The 17,931-nt window shown below is 65.3% G+C and overlaps 1 protein-coding gene across 1 annotated transcript in view; it reads left to right on the top strand.

Annotated features, from left to right (window-relative positions):
- Positions 1-17,931, top strand: part of PLCH2 (phospholipase C eta 2) — a 61,290-nt gene that overhangs the window by 20,299 nt on the left and 23,060 nt on the right. The window contains exons 2-4 of the mRNA XM_045388184.2: positions 13,564-13,710; positions 14,807-15,050; positions 15,258-15,387. Of these exons, the coding sequence (XP_045244119.2) occupies positions 13,564-13,710; positions 14,807-15,050; positions 15,258-15,387 (521 nt within the window). The remainder of the gene's footprint in view (positions 1-13,563; positions 13,711-14,806; positions 15,051-15,257; positions 15,388-17,931) is intronic.

Here is a 17,931-nt window from a genome sequence, read left to right as displayed (position 1 = left end):
TATGGGGTGGGCAGCGTGGATGTCAGGGAAGCACCTGGTGCAGGTGGCCTCGGGCTCATGGCTGGCTCTTTGTCAACTCACACAGACTGAAGATGGGACCCTCAGGCTCGGCTCTGCAGGAGGCATTAGGGCCTCAGCAGGCCCTGAGGCTGGGTCTGGTGTCACTGCAGCCCAGGAGGGCAAGGGGAGTGGTTGCCTTTGTGTGCAGTGTCTGGGCCCGGGGCACAGGTGTGCAGTGTTTCCAATGCACATCGAGGAAACTGAGGCACAGGGGAAGGGGGATCAGCTCTGTCCACCTACAGGCCTAGCTGAGAACCCAGGGCTGCAGGCCCAAGGTCTAAGCTCTCCCTGTCTCAGGGTGTGGTGTCCTCCGGCCTCTGTCCTGGCAATGCCTGTGAACCCAAGGACAGATCCAGCCAGGGCTCACAGCCAGATCCAGCCTTAGACTGTGGGGACAGGGGTAGCCTCTCAGACCCAGAAGGCAAGGACCAATCCCAGCAAGCGGGGCTGAGGAGACACAGCTCTGGGCCCATAGGGTGGGGACCCTCTGCCCTCTGCCGTCCACCCTCCGGCCAAGGCAGGAGCTAGGTGTGGTCCTCCCAGCTGTGCTGGTCCATGGGCAGGGGCAGGGGTTCTGGCGGGCTCCTGGCTGGCTCTTCGTCCCTGGGCACGTTTGTTGCTTCCAGTCGCCTTCTTCAAATGAGGAGAAAATTAAACTCCCGGGGGCCTGGTTCCCCTGCCACCATGGCACCTCCCTGCCTGCCACCCGCCGCCTGCCGGGCCAAATGCTCTCAAAGACAGAATTCTGCTTAAATGCCCAGAAAAGAGATTTAGGAGATCAGAATCTTAAGCAAATTAACATGTGCAGTGGGCGGCTTTTAATCACCGCCTTTAATCGCAGGCCGCGGTGATGGAAATCATCTCCTGGCTGAGTGGCGGGCGGGGCTGGCCCTGAGGATGGATTATTCATTAGAACCTGAACCTGGGTTTCACCGACCTCTGGAGGGGGGCTCAGGGGCCTCTGTCCACTCCAGGGAGGTGTGGCTGGGTCGGGACCTGCAGTCCGCACACCTCTCTCCCTCCTTCCCACCCTCGGGCGTGTCTGTGGCTTTCACCTTCTGTCTCCTCTCCCCACCTCAGTTTCTCCCTTCTGAGACTTGGGGCTGCTGGCCCTTTCCTGAGTGGACTGTCCCAGGGGACACGCAGAGCCCAGGTGTGGGGGGTGCTGGGATGCCTGTTGTTCCTGGGTCACTGGCTACCTCTGGCACACGCGCACTGCAGTGTCGTTGCCCGGACAGCCCCCATTGTGGCCTGGCCTCCCCTCAGCCCTGCCACTCAGCTCAGCGCCGGGACCCACTGAGACAAGGGACCCACAGGGAGGGACCACCCCTCCCTTCTGGCAGCTGTGCCCAGCCAGGTGGACACAGGCCCTGGGGCCCTGGCTGTGCCGAACGGGCCGTGAGACTGTTCATTCACGAGGGCAGGTCCCAAGAGCCCAGGGCAGGGGCTGGTCCAGCCGAGGGTCCCAGGTCACCCTGAGTGGTGGTGAAGGCAGGAAGCAGCTCCTTTAAGGCAGCTGGGCCCAAGGGTCTTCCCTGGCAGGACCCAGGTGGTGACTGCAGTTGCTGGTGGCTCCCCTCCTCCTCCACACTGGGGCCCCGCCTGGCAGTAGGTGGTCACACCTTGAGATGGCAGCAGCTCAGAGAGCCCAGAGGTGGCCCCGCATCCTCCTGCTCGGGCGTGCGTGCCTGCCTGCCCTGCCCACATCCAGGACTCAGCATCCACACAAGCTTCCCAGGCCGCGCTCTGCGATGGGGGCTCGAGGCCCCTTGGGGCAGAGGTGGCTCCTTTCAGAACACCCCTCGTGGATGTATGTCTCTTTTGTCTGGAAAATGTTACGTCTCTCAGATGCTGGGAGCAGCGTGTGCACGGGGAGGCAGAATGCTGGCTTGGCAAGGGCGAGGACCCCAGGGCGGGCAGCTCAGCACTGGACAGACAGGATGGGGAGGCGAGGGGCTGAGGGAGTGCAGGAAGGGGTGTAGCAGCACGCGGGGCTGCAGCCATCACCATCATCATCACCAGGAGCTACTGCTGGGGCTCGGCCTCCCCCAATGCTGGACGCCCCCCAGGGCAGCCAGTGAAATGTCACCTCAGTGACCCTTGGCAGTGCTTAACCCTTCCTAGAGACCCTCCTGGGTGAGTGGCTCTTCTTGGCTGCAGCCTGCGGGGCCTGGGGTGTAATGACCAGAGGGTCCCTGTGATGGAGGGGCAGCCAGCCAGGGAGCATTTGGCTCTGGTCCTGGGAGAGCAGCCACCCCTCAGTAGGAGAAGCCCCACCAGGAGGGAGGGAGGGCAGGATGGACAGCGGGTGGTCACTCATGCTGCTATGGGAAGAGTCAGCAGGCAACCCGCCTCCCCTTCTGGCCTCTCAGTGGAGCCAGTTCAGCTCCCGCCAGAGACACCGGCCCGGGTGCCCTCCCCTGCCACCCCAGCAGAGGCTGCTGAGCCTGGGCTGGGCAGCCAAGGGTTAAGTGGGAGGGGCTCCCGCAGGAGGGGCGGTCCCAGCAGCGGCCCGTCCCGCCCTCCCCTCGCCTTCCTCACGGGCGCGGCAGTGTGTGGGGCTGCAATCGGCATGGGCACGGCGCGCGGGGTGCCCTTGCTCGGGCTGGGGCTCAGGGGACGCCGGGGGCCAGCACAGGGCCCGGTGTCCCTCGGGCCGTGCCGGTAACTGGGATTGGCGCCTGCCAGCCATGGAAGAGCCTGGGCCCCCGGGTGGGCTCAGCCAGGACCAAGGTAAGGGGGGCAGGTGGGGTCCCAGAAGGGGGCTGTGATGGTCCCCGTGGGGAGCCCAGGACCGGAGCTGTTCACTGGTGACCCACTGACCCCTCGAGGGCAGCGCAGGGCCCCTCCCAGCAGGGTCTCCGGGAGCACGGCCCAACAACCCCTTTACCTGCACATCCCTCAGATGCGGTCCCAGAGGAGGGATGTGGCCCCCACCCCTTGGCGCCCGCACCTTGCCTCATCTGCCGTGTTCTGACACCTGGCAGCGAGAGGGTCTGCTCCCTGCAAGGGGCCCAACACAGTCCAGGTGGGCAGTGGGGGAGGCGCCCTCAGCCATGCTAACACAGGTCCTGACCTGCAGCCTGACCCCAGCGGATGCACACTGCCTGGTGGGGGGCAGGTCTGGGGGTGCCAGGGGCTGGTAGGCTCTGGCCTTTGGGGCTCTGGGGGCTCTCCTGGCCCAACCCCACCCCAGCCCCTCATCCAGGTCGGCAGGGTGGCCCTGAGCTGCAGTCAGCACCATGGACAGAACAGCTGCCGCTTTCTCTGGGGACCTGCAGTTGCTGTGCATCCTCACGGTTCCCTGGAGTCACACGCTGGCCCGGTCCATCCCACTCCGCTCCGGGTTGGAGATTTCTTGCTGTGATCTGTCACGCTTTCCTGACCTGGGAACCGGACATTGCCCTGTGCAGACAGAGCAGAGTCACAGGGGTGGCGGGAGCCCCGGGCTGTTCACAGCAGGAGCTTCCAAAGGGCATTCTGGGAAGGCACCTTCAGCACTGGCTGGGGCAGGGTCTCCAGCCCCCCAAACACAGCGCTAGCTCTGGGCCAGGGGCAGGGAGCGGAAAAGGTGAAGGGGGACAGTGGCCACGGCTGCAGAAGGAGTGGCTCAGGCCGGCTACCAGGAGGAAATTCCTGCGCTTCCAGGGACGGTAGGAGCCTCCTGGTGGTTTGGAACCTGGTTGCTCTGTCCTCTGATCGACGTGGACACGTGGGCTGGGACATGGCATCGCTGCGGGGCAGACTGGGGATGGGTTGCTGGTTTTTGCCTCTGATGAACCGTGTGACCTCACACAAGGGACTGAGCCTCTCTGAGCCTCCATGGGCGAGAGGGATAGCATGGGGTGCTTTCACGGGGTGGCTGGGAGCGTTCAGAGCAAGCGTGTCTGCAAAGTGGTTGTGCCGTGCCTGGCCCGTGCCACTGCTCCAGGGTGCCCGTCCCCTCCTCTGCCCCACCCCTGTCGGAGGTGCCCTCTCTGAATGGAGGTCAGTGTGGCAGGTGTAACCAGGGCTGCTGGGGCAGACACTCTGTTTGTAGGATGTGCTGCATATTCAGGTCACTCCAAGTGCACCCACTCGCTGACCGCAGCCCCCATCCCAGGGCTTTCCTGAGCACATTGTCCCTGGTTCCTGCCTGTCTGGCCTGCAGAGAGCTCCCTGGAGTCACTGCCCTGTGCTGGCCACTGGGCTCAGGATGCCTGCCTGCTGTGGACAGGGGCTGGCTGCTGCCAGTTGGCCCCAAAGCCGCAGGTTCCAGGACACCCAGCACACCTGGGGTCTGCAGCCAGCCAGGGAAGGGCCTAGTCTTAGGAGGGGGCAGTGGTGGGAGTGGCTCTGAGTCCACCCTCTGTGCCTGCGTCCTCTGGGCAGAGGGAGGGGAGCCAGCAGCACGGTCCTTACAGACTCCACGTGCCGCCGAGGATGGAGCAGATGGGCCGGTGTCCTGGGTCCAGCCCTCCATCTGCACAACTAATGAGCTGATGACGATGGCGTCCCAGTTCCTGCCAACTTCTCCTGCAGAAGCCATGGGCTGGCCCTGCCCGGGTAGTGCCCTTTGCTGGGGCAGTTTTGTGGGGGATGCCTGGGCCCTCTCAGGGACCCAGGCTCAGCGGCTCCACCTTCATTGAGGGTGGGCTGGGGGAGGGATTGGGGAAGGGGATGAGTAATCCGACGTGCCTGTTTCTTCCCGGGATTTTGCTCCCAGCACTTCGTACGTGGGCTCCCGCTGGCTGGACGGACTTCCTGTGTGGGCAAGGCGAGTGGGCGCGGGCCTCCTGCGTGGGGGCAGGGTGGAGTTGGTGGACACCATTCCCAGGACAGGACGTTTCCTCTGGTTCCTGAGAAGTCACTTACCGGGGTGGCCCCAGGCATGGGGGCCTCCATGCCAGCTGGGTGAAGACCCCAAGAGGGAGCCTTGTGGCTTACGGTCACTGGAGACACAAGTGAGCCACTCTGGTGGGGCTGTGGGGCCCCCTCCAGCTCTGCCCCAGAGAGCAGCACCTGGGCGGGGGCCACAGGGGGCTCTTCCAGCAGGCAGGTCCTAGCACCAGGATGCAGCCCTGACTTGGGGACGGTGGCCACACTGTCCTGGGTGTAGGTTCCTTCCACCTGCTCAGACCTGGCGACCCAGGAACACGCCTCTGAGGGACTTGAGTGGTTGTGGTTTCACGTTGATCAGACCCCCGGCTGCTCCGACTTTCAGGGCCCTGTTGTGGAGTTGACCAAGGGCTGGGTTTTGGGTGGCCCAGTTCTCAGGGGCAGCCCTGTGCCCTTCCTGGGTCAGCTGGTGTGTGGGTGGGGGCCAACCCAGGGAGCACCTCACTGGCTCCCAAAAGGCAGGAGTGGGAGAAAGGGCAGCCAGCCCAGCCCCAGGGCCAGCTTGAGCAAGGAGGTCCAGACAGGGACGGAACGAATGTACAAGACGCCAAAAGCTTCAGGCAGGGGAGCTCGGAGGGCCAGCTTCATCTCCAGGACACCTTGTCTGTCCAAGGCTCTCTGGCAGCGCATTCATGAGGCTGCTCGAGGAAGCTGCTCTCCGGCCTGGCAGTGACCTGGGGTGCTCTGGCCGGGAAGAGCAGCCCCGTGCCGGGACGGACGTGGCGGGCTCAGCCTCCTTCTGTTTCCTCGCCTCCTCCATGGCTCTGTGCCTGCTCTGCCTGGCAGCGGCCCAGCTGCCACCCTCCCTCCCGTGCCTGGCTCTGGGCTGGGGGCAGGGCTGGCTCCGCCCACTTGGCCCGAGGACCCTCCCCTTGGAGCTGCAGCCCCCTCCCCTCACTCAGCAGGCGCTCCCTCTCTCCCAGCTGGCAGGCCAGGCTCCATCTGGTGACTTTTCAGGAAAGCCCCCCACCCCGCACACTGTGGCTGCCACGAGCCTGGCTCCCTCTGTAGCTCCTCTGGGGTGTCCTGGACAGTGGCTGGGGGCAAGGCCATGCACCTGCCTGCAGAGAGCCCCAGGCCAGGTGGGTGCGATGCCCCGGCTGGCCATGCCCTGCTCAGTGAGGACAGAGAGGCAGCCAGGGCCTCAGAGAAGCCAGTGGCTGGTGGCAGGGACAGGAGCGGCTGGTGGCAGGGACAGGAGCCTCCAGGGACACACAGCGGGGGGCACTTGTGGTGGGGGGGAACTGTGAAGTGGGCTATTAATAGGGTCCCCTTCCTGACGGGGCTGTCAAGTGCGATTAATACCGCTGCTGTGAGCTGGGCTGCCACCAACTGGGGACGGCGAGGGGGCAGGAAGGGGAGCCCACTCTGGGAGGGACCCTCACTGAGATGGGGACCTGGCCCTGGCTGTCCTGAAGCAGCTAGAGAAAGGCCAGATGTTGGGGCCTCCTTGGCCATAGCGGGCTGGCTGGAGAGTGTGGAGGCCTGGGCCTGGGCTGGGCAGGTGCCCACCTGCATAAGAAGGGGCTGCTCCGGGGGAAGGTACAGGGCACAGGTCCCCTGGCCTCAGAGGCCATCCTGCCCACTTGCCACTGCTGGCTGCTTGGAGGGTCCAGTGGCCTCAAGTTCCTGATGAGGGGCACCTTTCTGTGCAACTGGGACTGCTTTGGACACCTGTGACCATCACAAGTCCTCCTGTGCATCCCTCCACACTGGGTGGCCGGATGACAGAAGGAAGGTGTCTGCTGGCCCTCCCTCTGGGCCCCGTGAGAGCCGGATCTTTCTAGCAGCAGCTGGGCCACCAGGGGAGCATGAGCCTGGCTGCCGTCCTCCCCCTGCTCTGCAGCCGGTGGAAGGTGGTGGGCAGGTCAGGCGGCGCAGCCAGTGGAGAACCTGTCCCCACCCTCTAGGGCCCTGGCAGTTCCAGCTCCCCCAGGGCTCTGTGCATACTGACCAGGAGCCACCCAAGGGGGCAGAACAAAGTCAGGCCCCAGGGCCCCTTCCGGCCTGCTCCCCTGCCAAGCTGGGTACTGCCATGGGGTCAGGCCCTCCCCTCCACAATGCCCCCACCTCCTGCTGAGAGCTGGCATGGTCGCCACGCGGAGGGCGCTGCCAGAGGAAAGAGCAGAGCGTCTGTCCCTGCGGTGCCCTCCAGGCGTGTCTGGAGCAGCCCCAGCCCCACGGGCCCTAGGCACTTGCCCTTGGTTCCCCTTAGGCCCAGCCTGGTTCTGGGATCCCTGAGCTTCTAGCACGGCCACCCTGGGGTCCTGCCTGCGGGGAGGGCTCGAGGCACCAACTCACACTCCTGATAAAATAAAAATAGTTGGGGACGAGGCTCCCAGACGTGCGGGGGGACAAGTCGCTTCTCTCAGACGTTTAAATAATCTCCGCCATATGTGTGTGGGCCCGGCCCTCCCTCCTGTGCGGCGCCAGTCCAGGGGCCCGGCTGATCTCCAGTGGGTACCGTGGCTGGGGCAAGGCGGCCACTTCCTCCTCCCTCCCATCCACCCAAGCACAGGCTCAGCCCCTCCTGCATGCTGGGCCAGCCCTTGGGGGCAGCACAGGAGGGGGACACTGGGGCTGTGAGGGGCAGGCGGGGGCTGCAGAAGGGCCAGGGCCAGGAAGGGCTGCAGGAGCGTCCGGCCCTCATGCCTCACTGCTGCTGAGGTCCTTTGCTCTCCCAGCCCTGGGATGCGGCTGCCTCAGTGACTCTTGGTGGCCCTGGAGGGTGGGTAGGCTGGCCTGGGTCCCATCGGGACAGCAGGTGACGGTCAGGCCAATGCCAGCTGGGCCCAGGCACAGCCCTGTGGGGGCTTCAGAGGGAGACACGGGTGGGCCTGGTGGAAGGTCCTGCTGAAAGGCAGCAAGCGTTGGGAGAGGAGGGGGCTTAGAGGCAGCCAGGGCCACCTCTGGACAGGCCTGGAAGAGGTGGGGCCCCTGCCCGCCCCATACGTGCTTTCGAAGGGAAGAGGTTGGTGGAGGGGCGTGTGCAGTCCCCGTACCCCCGTCGTGGGAGGGGCTGCGGCACCCAAAGGTGCCCCAGGTGTGTGTACGCGCCGGGAGGCCTGTGGGTGTGATTTGTGGGTTTTGTTGGAAGGTTGCATTGATTTTCCAGCCTTCCCCGGGGAGAGGCGGAGACGCTGAGCCCCCGCCGGCCCCTTGTCCATGACAGCCGCGAGGCCCGTGCTGCCTGCTGTGTTAGGACAAGATCGATCTCCGCCATAAAAACAAAATTAAGCCAACACCGCCCTGGCTTCTGACAGCACGCGCTCGTCCTCTAATCCGCTGCCACCCGCCCGGTTCCAGCCTTGGAAGAAAGGAAGGGGCTGCAGGAGCAAACTTCTCAGAGTGGGGAAACTGAGGCACTGAGCCAGGGAGGACAACCCAAGGTCAGGGGCAGGTCCAGGACCCCTGCTTCCCGGCAGCCGCCAGAGCCAGGCAGTCAGGGTGAGCCGGTGCAGCCCAGGTGCGGGGGCCGAGCCCAGGGGATCACGGGCACCTTCCTCTGGGTGTCACCGTGGGGCCCGCACAGCCCTCCCGTGCGCTCTCCCCACCTGGGGTGTGGCCCCGTCTGCCCGCCCATCCGCCTGTCTGGGTGCATCTGTGTGGGAGGCTTCTCCAGGCCCAGGGCTGAAGCCGACCAGACCCTGGTAAGCTGCACCCAGGACACCAGTGTGGACGCTGGCTCCTGTCACCTCCTCAGCGCAGGCCTGGTGGCCTTAGCCGCCTCTGTCTTGCCCGTCCCTCCTTGTCCACCTGCGTCCAGCCAGTGCCTGCTGTGTGCTGGGTCATGGCCTCACAGGGGCAGAGCAGGGAGAAGGACTTGAGGTCCCTGCCCCAGGGATGTCTCGGGGTCAGGCAGTGCTCTGAGACTGGGGAGCCCCACTGTGGTGTGCAGGTACCTGGGGGAGCAGCAGGTGAGCCAGGGCCCTCCTCTACCCGACTGAGCCTGTATCTGCCCCTGACCAGGACTGCCGGCCCCTCCCAGTCCGGCCCCCGGCACGGGCCCACGGTCAGGTGCATTGCTTCAAGCCCACCTGAGCTCCCACATCAGGTGTCCTGGCTCAGGCTGACGGGAGGGGCCGAGCGGCCTGGGGTGGGTGTGGACCATGGCTGAGGGCTGGGCCCCTGTGTGGAACTGCAGAGCAGAGCATGGCTTCCTCGACTTCCCTGTGGGCTTTCAGGATGGCTGGCCCCTGGCTCAGGGCAGGCAGGGTGAGCATGGGGGCCGGCCAGTGCAGGCTGTGGGGCTGGGCTCGCCTGCCGGCATGGGGGTGGGGCACCCCCTCCCTGACCTTGTGTGGGGGCTGGGCTGGGCCCTGGGCTGGTTCATAGGCAGCACGTGGGGAGGGGTTTTAAGTCCCTGGGCCTGGGCCCCTGCCACGTCTCTTGGCCTGCGGCACCCCTGGCTTCACTCTGCAGCTGCAGTTTTGTGTCTGCCTGAGTTTTGGAGGGGAGTGGGCGGTCCCTTTCGTCCTCAGGGCAGGCGGGGCAGCCCCCGGCAGAGGCCTGCGTCAGGAAGGATTAGCCGGGCCTCCACCTGCCTGGTCAGTGGAGGAGCCCGACTCGGTTGCTGAGGAGGTCAGGGGACCTGGGGTGCAGGAGCCTGGGCCCCACGCTGGGGGGCTGGGGCCAGGCACTCTATGCGTGGCCCCTCTCAGAACCCCTGCCCAGGCAGATGGGGGCCTCCGCGCCCTAACCCCAGCTGATGGGGGATCAGCTAGTGGCTGAGAGCTTAAGGGAGAGAGGGAGGGGGCAGAGGCCCAGCCTTGGGGAGCTTCGAGGAGGGACGGGTGACAGGCGGGAGCACCCCCAGCCGGGGCCAGGCCCAGGGTGAGGGAAGAGCAGGTGTGTCGCAGGCCAGGAGGCCTCTGAGGTGCAGGAAGGAGAACTGGACCCCTGTGTCAGAGTGGAAGCCCGCAGCAGCCCAGTGTGGGGTAGGCAGGGGCCCTGGGCCAGGGCTGTGGCCGTCTGGTCTGTCTCCAGGCCCTCGGGCCACCTCCTGGCCCCTGTGTTGCCCCTTACACGGTGGCTGTGCCCCGAGGCCCTGTCTTCCTGAGGACGCCCGGGACTCCAGCCCCTCTCCTCTCTCCACGGCTCATGACTCCCTAATCTAATTCCACGGCACAGCCCAGAAATGCCTGCTGACCTGCTTCCGCCAAGAGCAGCAGAGCCTGTGACGGGGCCCCTGGTGGGGCCTGGGTTCACTCTGCGCTGATTGCATCTGATCTGGCTGGGTGTGGCCCCGGTCGTCAGTGGTCAGCCAGAGATGCGTGGCCATCTCCTCAGGGACTGCCACCTCCCACGCCTGACCTTGGCCCCGGAGCTCTGCCAAGATGCCCAGCCCTGGCACCTCCCTGTCCTGGGTTCTGCAGGCCAAACTCCTCCCTTGGTGTCAGGGGAGGAGGGCAACTGCCCGGGACCTTGCAGTCCTTGTTGCTGGAGCCAATAGAGCCTGGGCAGTAGGTGGGAAGAAGGGCGGGGTTCCCCCCCGCGTAGTCATGAAGCACGGGCATGGCCAGGACACAGGTGGCTGGTGTTCAGCCGGGGTCTGCCACCTCCCATTCCCACAGCTGCCCCTGGTGTCCCGGCCTGGACTCAGGGATGGGAGAGCCTGTGCCGTCCTGCAGTGCTGGGCCAGTAAACAGGGTAGGCTGTGTGGTCCTGGGGGCAGTGGGACCTGAGTCCTTACCTCAGTGGGAGCTGAGACAGTGGGGTGGGTCCTCCTTGGGTGCGGCCCTTCTCCAGGTCAGACAACTGTCATCCTTGTAGGGCAGAATGTGGGGACAAACGTGCCCTGGGCATGGGGCCACCTCCTCCGCCACGGCTTGGTGACCGGGGAGAAAGGTCAGGCTGGGGCTGCAGCTGCATGAGGGAGACACGGAGACCCCCAACCCAGGCTCAGGGACCCACGTCCTGGGCCTGGGCTGGGAGTTGCTGCTGAAAGGGCTCCGGCTTGGCTCCCCTCTGCAGCCACCGGGCTGGGCGCTGTGGGGATGAGGTGAGCTTCTGCCCCTGCTCCGAGCCGCCTGCCTCTGGACTTTGGGGATCCACTCAGAGGTCCCCATAAGTAGGGATGCGGGGTGAGGGCAGGGACCACTCCAGGCCCAGCCTCGGCATCCGTGGTGGGCACACAGCGGGGAGGCCCACCCCACACAGGGTCCTCTGAGGATGGTGCCCTGCAGGCCTTCCAGTTGCACCCTCTGGGTCCCAGGAGGACCCCCGTTGGTCCTGCTCTTGTCCTGCAGCCCTGGTGTGGGTCTGGACCTTGGTCTCAGGAGGGCCCCCACTGGTCCTGCTCTTGTCCCGCAGCCCTGGTGGGGGTCTGGTAGTCTGGGCCTTGGGAAACACTGTTGCCTCCACAGTGCCCTCCTGTCCCCAGCTGGGAGTTCCCTCGGCCTAAATCCTCTGCCAGCTGGGCTGGAGCTGGGATTAGCACAGGGATTGGGCCCGGGGCTGGGCGGGGCTGAGGCCCTTCGCTCCCCCAGCCTTGGGAGGCGGCTGCGTCAGGGACTCCTTGGTGGCCCTGGAGGGTGGGTAGGCTGGCCTGGGTGCCATCAGGCCAGCAGGTGACGGTCAGGCCAATGCCAGCCGGGCCCGGGCACAGCCCTGTGCGGGCTTCAGAGGGCCCTGAGGAGGAGGAGGAGGAAGAGGCGGAGGAGAGAAGGCCCCACAGAGGTCCTGCCGCCAGCACTGCCAGTGCCTGACCTCTGCTGCCTGGGGGCCGGGGGAGGCCTCTGTGGCCTCCGTGAACTGCCCAGCTGTCGTCAGGACATGTCTGGCCCCTGGCCCTCCCCTGAGAGCCGGACCAAGGGAACGGTGGCCTGGCTGGCGGAGGTACTCCTCTGGGTTGGAGGGAGTGTGGCGCTGTCTTCACAGTGGCAGCTCGGCCCCCTGGGTAAGAAGGGGCAGGGGAGTGACCCGGAATGAGTGCTGGCCCTGTCCAGGTGCCTGGCGGGTGGGGGCTGCTCCTGGAGGTGGCGGAAGCCTGGGCCTCCATCCCATCCCTGCACTCGCCTCTCCCGTCCCCCTGGGTGCTCTGGGGGTCATGTGGGTCCAGCAGCGTCGGCCGGCCCTGCCCTTCGGCCGCTCAGAGGCATGCTCCGCACACCTTGGTCTCCCAGGCACCTGCGGGGCCTGGGGGCTGAACCCAAGGGGCAGGGGGAGATCTCAGGTGGCTCCAATGCTCTCATTAATGGGGTCCCTTGTGCTCTGGGGTCACTGGTGCTTGCAGCCCAGGCAGCTGGGCTGGCGCTGGACATAGGGGCCCTTGCTGTTAGGAGACTCTGCAGAGGAGACTGGCTGGGCATGGCTGGGAGGGGGGAGTGTGTGTCTTGTGGTGGCCTGTGGAGGGCCCTGGTCCATGCTGGCCTGCCAGCTCTCTGCTCCAGTGGCAGACGGGGTCCCATCCAGGCTGCCCTGTTGCAGGCCTCTGCCCACCCCCCGCCCCCGTGTCCTGCCTCACCCCTCTCCTGAATCCCTGCAGCCATACCTGTGTCTTCACCCGCCGTGTGCCCCGAAGAGCCCAGCCCCCTGTGCCATGCTTTCCATCCCTTCAGTTCCCCTCTGCTTGTGATCATGGAGTAGCTTTCCCAGGGAGGCCTGGCCAGTACTGCCCTTGGTCCTCCACAACACCCTGCCGGGGTCCCTCAGTGTGCAGACCTGGGGTGGGATTAACGTCTCTGCTTTGGCAGATGGTACCTCTGGGACCCAGGCTTTCTGTGAGCAGGTGCACAGGAACCGAGGGGGTGGGACAGCTGACTCTGGCCTGGACTCCCTGGAGCCTGCAGCCCCCTCCCCTGGGACAAGCTACAGCAGGAGGCTGAATGGGCAGAGGAGGGGAGAGAAGGAACGAGGCAGGCGGCCTGAGGGAGGGGAGGGGTTGTGAAGCTCGGATCCAGCACCACAGCCTCCCAAGTCCATACTGCTGTGTGGGGCCTGGGACGTGGACATTTGTGGCACCATTCGTGGCCCTTGTTGCACATGAGGGGTGAGGGCTTTCCTGGAGACACCCCAGGCAGGGGCATAGTCACTCAGGAATGTGACTGTTTGCTCCTAGAAGTGGCCTGTGACCGGGGGTGGGAGCGGGGGCATGAGTTGCTGCCTGTTAGGCCCACCCTGTGCCTGGCAAGGGGCCTCCACCTCACTGTGGCCCCAGACAGCAGGCCCAGCCACCTCGTCTGTCTTGCCTTGTGCCCGGCCTTCCCACTGTTGAGTTCACTGCTGGCTCTGTTTGAGTGGTGGCTCTGGGGGCCCCAGACCCAGCACTGGTTCCCAGGGCTGCTGGGACTGGTCCAGGAGGTGTTGGGAGCGGCAGGTGGCTAAGCAGGGTGGGGAGCAGGGTCCTCAGTCCCCAGGACCATCTGGGGAGGAGTGGCGGGGCCCAGCTGGGCTGTGTGACCCAGGCAAGCCGGCACCTGGGGTGGAGGTGGCCCTGGGCTCTGGCCTTTGCCTTGTTGCTGGCAGGGTGGTGTGGGTGGGGCCGGGCGAGGTGAGGTGTGGCTGTGCCTCCGTTGATGGCCGTGTGTCTCCTGTGAGGTGTGGCCGTGCCTCCGCTGATGGCCGTGTCTCTCCCGTGAGGAGTGGTCGTGCCTCCGCTGACGGCCGTGTCTCTCTCGTGTCCAGTGGAGCGGTGCATGGGTGCCATGCAGGAAGGGATGCAGATGGTGAAGCTGCGTGGCGGCTCCAAGGGCCTGGTCCGCTTCTACTACCTGGACGAGCACCGCTCCTGCATCCGCTGGAGGCCCTCACGCAAGAATGAGAAGGCCAAGAGTGAGTAGGAGCCCTGGGGAGGGGGGCAGGTCAGAGTCCCCGGGGGGACACGAGGGTAGGGACCTTCCCAGGGCAGCCACTGATGGCTGAGGAGCAGCGAGACCCTAGGCCTGGACACCTCTGGGCTCAGTGACCTTGGGGATCCACAGTGACCTCTGGGCTGTGGGGCGGGAGGGATCCAGGTCCCCTGCCCGCCTGGCAGAGCTCCCTGGGACTCAGTGAGGAGCAAGTAGCGCTGCGCCCAGCCCCGTGCTGAGTGCTGGGCTGGGAGGAGGAGCACAGCATTGTCCGTCTAGCTGGGGAGGTTACAGCTCCCCATAAACAGAAACGAACCCCACAGGGGTATGCTGATGGGTGGCCCAGGCAGCCACTGGGCAGGGCCGCTGGAGGGAGCAGGGGCCACCGGAGATGGAGGCTCTGTGCAGGGGGTGCGCGGGCAGGGTTGAGGCACACGGGGAACGGGGTGGGGTCCCACGGTTTGGGGAGAGACATGGCAGTCCTCACAGGCTGGGATAAGGGTGCAGCCAGGGTCTCCGCGGGCTTTGCTGATGGGCAGGACCCAGGCATGCCCGGCAAGGCCTCAGCCCAGCAATTGCCAAGCATGTAGCCACTTTGGGCCCCTGGAGAGAGCCGCGCTGTGGAGCCCCCAGGCAGTCCTGAGGTCATGACAGCCTCGATGCACCTGAGCACAGAGGTGGGGGTCCCTGGAGCCGCTGTCCCCACCTGTGGCACTGGGGCCCTGGAGGTGGCCCGGGGCTTCCTTGGAACGTGGAGACGTGCTGGTTAAACGTGGAGCCCTGGGCCAGCCGGGCACCGGGGGCTGCAGGTGGGGGGAGGCGGACGCTTTCCTTCGTGGGGGCTGTGTCTTTTCCACAGGAAAGGGAAAGGGGGAGGGACACGGGTCAGCAGTGGGGGGCTGTGCAGTCTCGCAGATCTTTACCCTTTGTTCTTGAACCCTGGACCCTGAGCCCTGCCGAGGGTCCCGCATAGGTGGGCAAGGAGCTCCCAGCTGCTTGGTCACTGCTGTGTTGGGGCTGCCAGCAGGGGGACGCTGGGCCCTGGCTGGCCTGACCTGTGCTCCCTCCCCACCCCGCAGTCTCCATCGACTCCATCCAGGAGGTGAGTGAGGGGCGGCAGTCGGAGGTCTTCCAGCGCTACCCCGACGGCAGCTTTGACCCCAACTGCTGCTTCAGTATCTACCACGGCAGCCACCACGAGTCGCTGGACCTGGTCTCCACCAGCAGCGAGGTGGCGCGCACCTGGGTCACTGGCCTGCGCTACCTCATGGCCGGCATCAGCGACGAGGACAGCCTGGCTCGCCGCCAGCGCACCAGGGACCAATATCCTTGGGCACTGAGCAGGCAGGGCAGACCCAGGGACCGGCCCCTTGGCTGCCCACCCTGGGAGGGCCCCTGCCCTTTGCCGGGTCACAAGTTGGGGAAGCGGCCAGTAGGCTGGGGTCCCCTATTCCTTCCTCCCTAGGCCAGAGGGTGGGGGCGGTGGAGCTGGACCCATGGATCCCTGTTGGCCCCTAACTCGGCACCAAAGTGGCTGAAGCAGACGTTTGATGAGGCCGACAAGAACGGGGATGGCAGCCTGAGCATCGGCGAGGTCCTGCAGCTGCTGCACAAGCTCAACGTGAACCTGCCCCGGCAGAGGGTGAAGCAGATGTTCAGGGTAAGGCGAGCCTCGAGGGGAGCACCCCAGCCCTGGCGGGGCCCAGTTTCTTGTTACTTTCCCCGTGTGGCCCTCGCCCAGCCACCCTGATGTTAGGAGTTATGAAAATGCAGCCTTCAGCTGAGCTGCGGCCTTTATTGTCTGTAATTAGTTTCTGTTTCCGGAACGCCTGCTGGGCCGGGGGAGAGAAACTCTGCCCGTCAGCAGGTCCTGGTTCCGGGCGGCGCCGGCTGAGCCAGCAAACCAGGCCCTAGGGCCTTGCTGCTTTGCTGCAGCTTGGAAAGTGGGTTCTGTGGGCGCAAGCGCCAGGCCCCGGGGTCTCTGACACACACAGGTGCACACACATACATGCACGTGCATAAATACGTGCACACACATGTGCACACACACATATGCACACAGGCACGCACATGCACACGCGTGCACACACACACACATGCTCACAGTCTGACAGCTCCGCCGTGTCCAGCACCTGTCAGCTTCTGTCTGCTCCTGCCTGTTCTCACTGTAGATGGCTGGTCATGTCTGGCTGGAGCGAGGGAGGCTGGACTGTTCACAGCACGGGGTTTGTGTGTGAGTTAGGGGCTGGGTGCTCGCAGACACTCTGGGGACTGTCCGGAGTCGTGAAGGCTCCAGTGGGGAGACAGTCTGCCTGGGCTGTGGTGGCTGGCAGGTGGCTGAGTCTGCACGTCTGCACCCCCTCTCCCTGCCTGCCTAGGGCCATCCCCAGCCACATTCTGGGCTCAGGGGCAGCTCTGGGGCCAGCAGGCCCCTCCACAGAGTTGAGACTGTGCCAGGGCCCGGGCAGCAGGCTGGCTTAGGGTGCGGGCTCCAGAGTGGCCTCTGAGTGGGAGGAGACAGATGCCCCTCACTGAATCCAGCAAGAGCGCACGGCTTCTGGGGCCTGAAGGTCCAACCAGACCTCCCTAAGGGAACCCCAGGCAGGTGGAGGCAGGACCAGGCTGCGGGGCTGGCTCTGGAAAGGAATGGCAGGGCAGCTGTTGCTGTCACGTCACAGACCTGGCACTCCAGCCCTATGCAGTGGAGGCCCAGTGGCCCTGGCCTTTGGTGGTCAAGCCAGGTGGAGATGGCTCCAGTTTCAAAGTGCTGGGCCTCCCCGCCCATCTGTGCTGCATCCTCTGTTGGCCCTGCAGAGCCGAGGGAAGAAGGAGCCTGCAGCCAGGCTGGAGGGGCTCTGAGAAGTGGCATCAGCTTCACTGTAGAGAAATCTGGAAACAGCTCCCATTGCCTGGCACGGCCGAATCAGAGAGACGTGCATGGTGGATAAACACCTGGCTTGAGGCTAATTTCATCAAACCTAAGATAAGGCTGGAAGTGGGCTGGACCCAGTGGGGCCTAATTGCCAAAGAGTGTGCTGGGTGGGCACCGAGGCAGGCTCGGCCGAGGTACATGTTCAACAGCGGTGGCTTCCCTTTGTGGAAAGAAAAGATACCGCATGACTGTCAGGGGCGTTCTAGGGTTGGGCTCCGGCCCCCCGAGGGCCTCACTGTCCGAGCATTTTTGTTCCTGCTCATTGGCGAGTGGCTCACCCTGGCACACAGCCATACTGTGGAAGGGCTGCATCTCTGCCCAGCTTAGCCACAGGCCCTGGAAGGGCCACCAGCCCAGATTCTGTCCCATGGGGGCCCTCTGAGCTGCAGCCTGTCCCCCTCACGGCTGTCCTGGGTACAGTGAGTGGGCACCCCCAGACTTGGGGCTACCCTCACACCTCGCACCAGGCAACCCGCGGCTTCATCTGGTGTTGCTGGGTCCCAGTGCTTTAGCTGGGCCCTTCATGCCATGCTGGCCTCATCCCAGCCTTAGTGTGGGCACACAGCCTGTCCCTGGGGTCCTGACCTTCATGCTAAGCCATGGGTGTAGGGCGTGCAGCAGCCAGGGCTCTGCCCTGGGGACAGGGACAAAGGGGGTGATGGGGCCACCCGACTAGTGACTCCCCTGGCGCAGAGGGGATCCCAGGGGAGCTGGCACCACCACCCCTGGCCACCCCAGATCGTGGCCCCAGGAGGAGGCAAGGCTGTTCCCCAGTGCAGGCTGGTGGCTGCTGCTGTCCATGGTGCTGAGCTGGCCCTGGTCCCTGTTCAGCTGAGGCACGTCTGGAGGCCAGGCGGGGCCCTGGGCACTCTCCTGTGGACCAGGACATTGAGCTGTCCTGAGAAGCGTGGCCAGCGTGCAGGTAGCCCTTTGTGGCCTGCTCCCTCGACCCCACTCTGGGCTCCTCGCAGGCCCCCTTGGAGCCCCCAGGTGGGCTGCTGAGAGCACGCCGTCCTGAGCCTGTGTGGGATCTGGGAAGAGGACCTGGTGGGGCTTGTCTGAAAGCCCGAATCACAAAGCCTCTAGGCTACCACTGTGGCAGATGCAGCACCTCCTCGACTTTTGGAGGCATTTCCTGATCTCGGGGTACCCAGTCTGGGGCTTCTGTGGAGGCCCGAGGACTCAGCCAGTGTAGGTGGACACCTGCTGGCTGGATGTTGGTGTGGCCAGGCCTGGGGTGAGCAGGCACAGGGCAGAACCCTGCCTTCAAGG

Source organism: Macaca fascicularis, chromosome 1 (genome assembly GCF_037993035.2).
Source record: "Macaca fascicularis isolate 582-1 chromosome 1, T2T-MFA8v1.1".
Lineage (NCBI taxonomy): Eukaryota > Metazoa > Chordata > Mammalia > Primates > Cercopithecidae > Macaca > Macaca fascicularis.
This window is presented reverse-complemented; position numbering and strand designations above follow the sequence as displayed.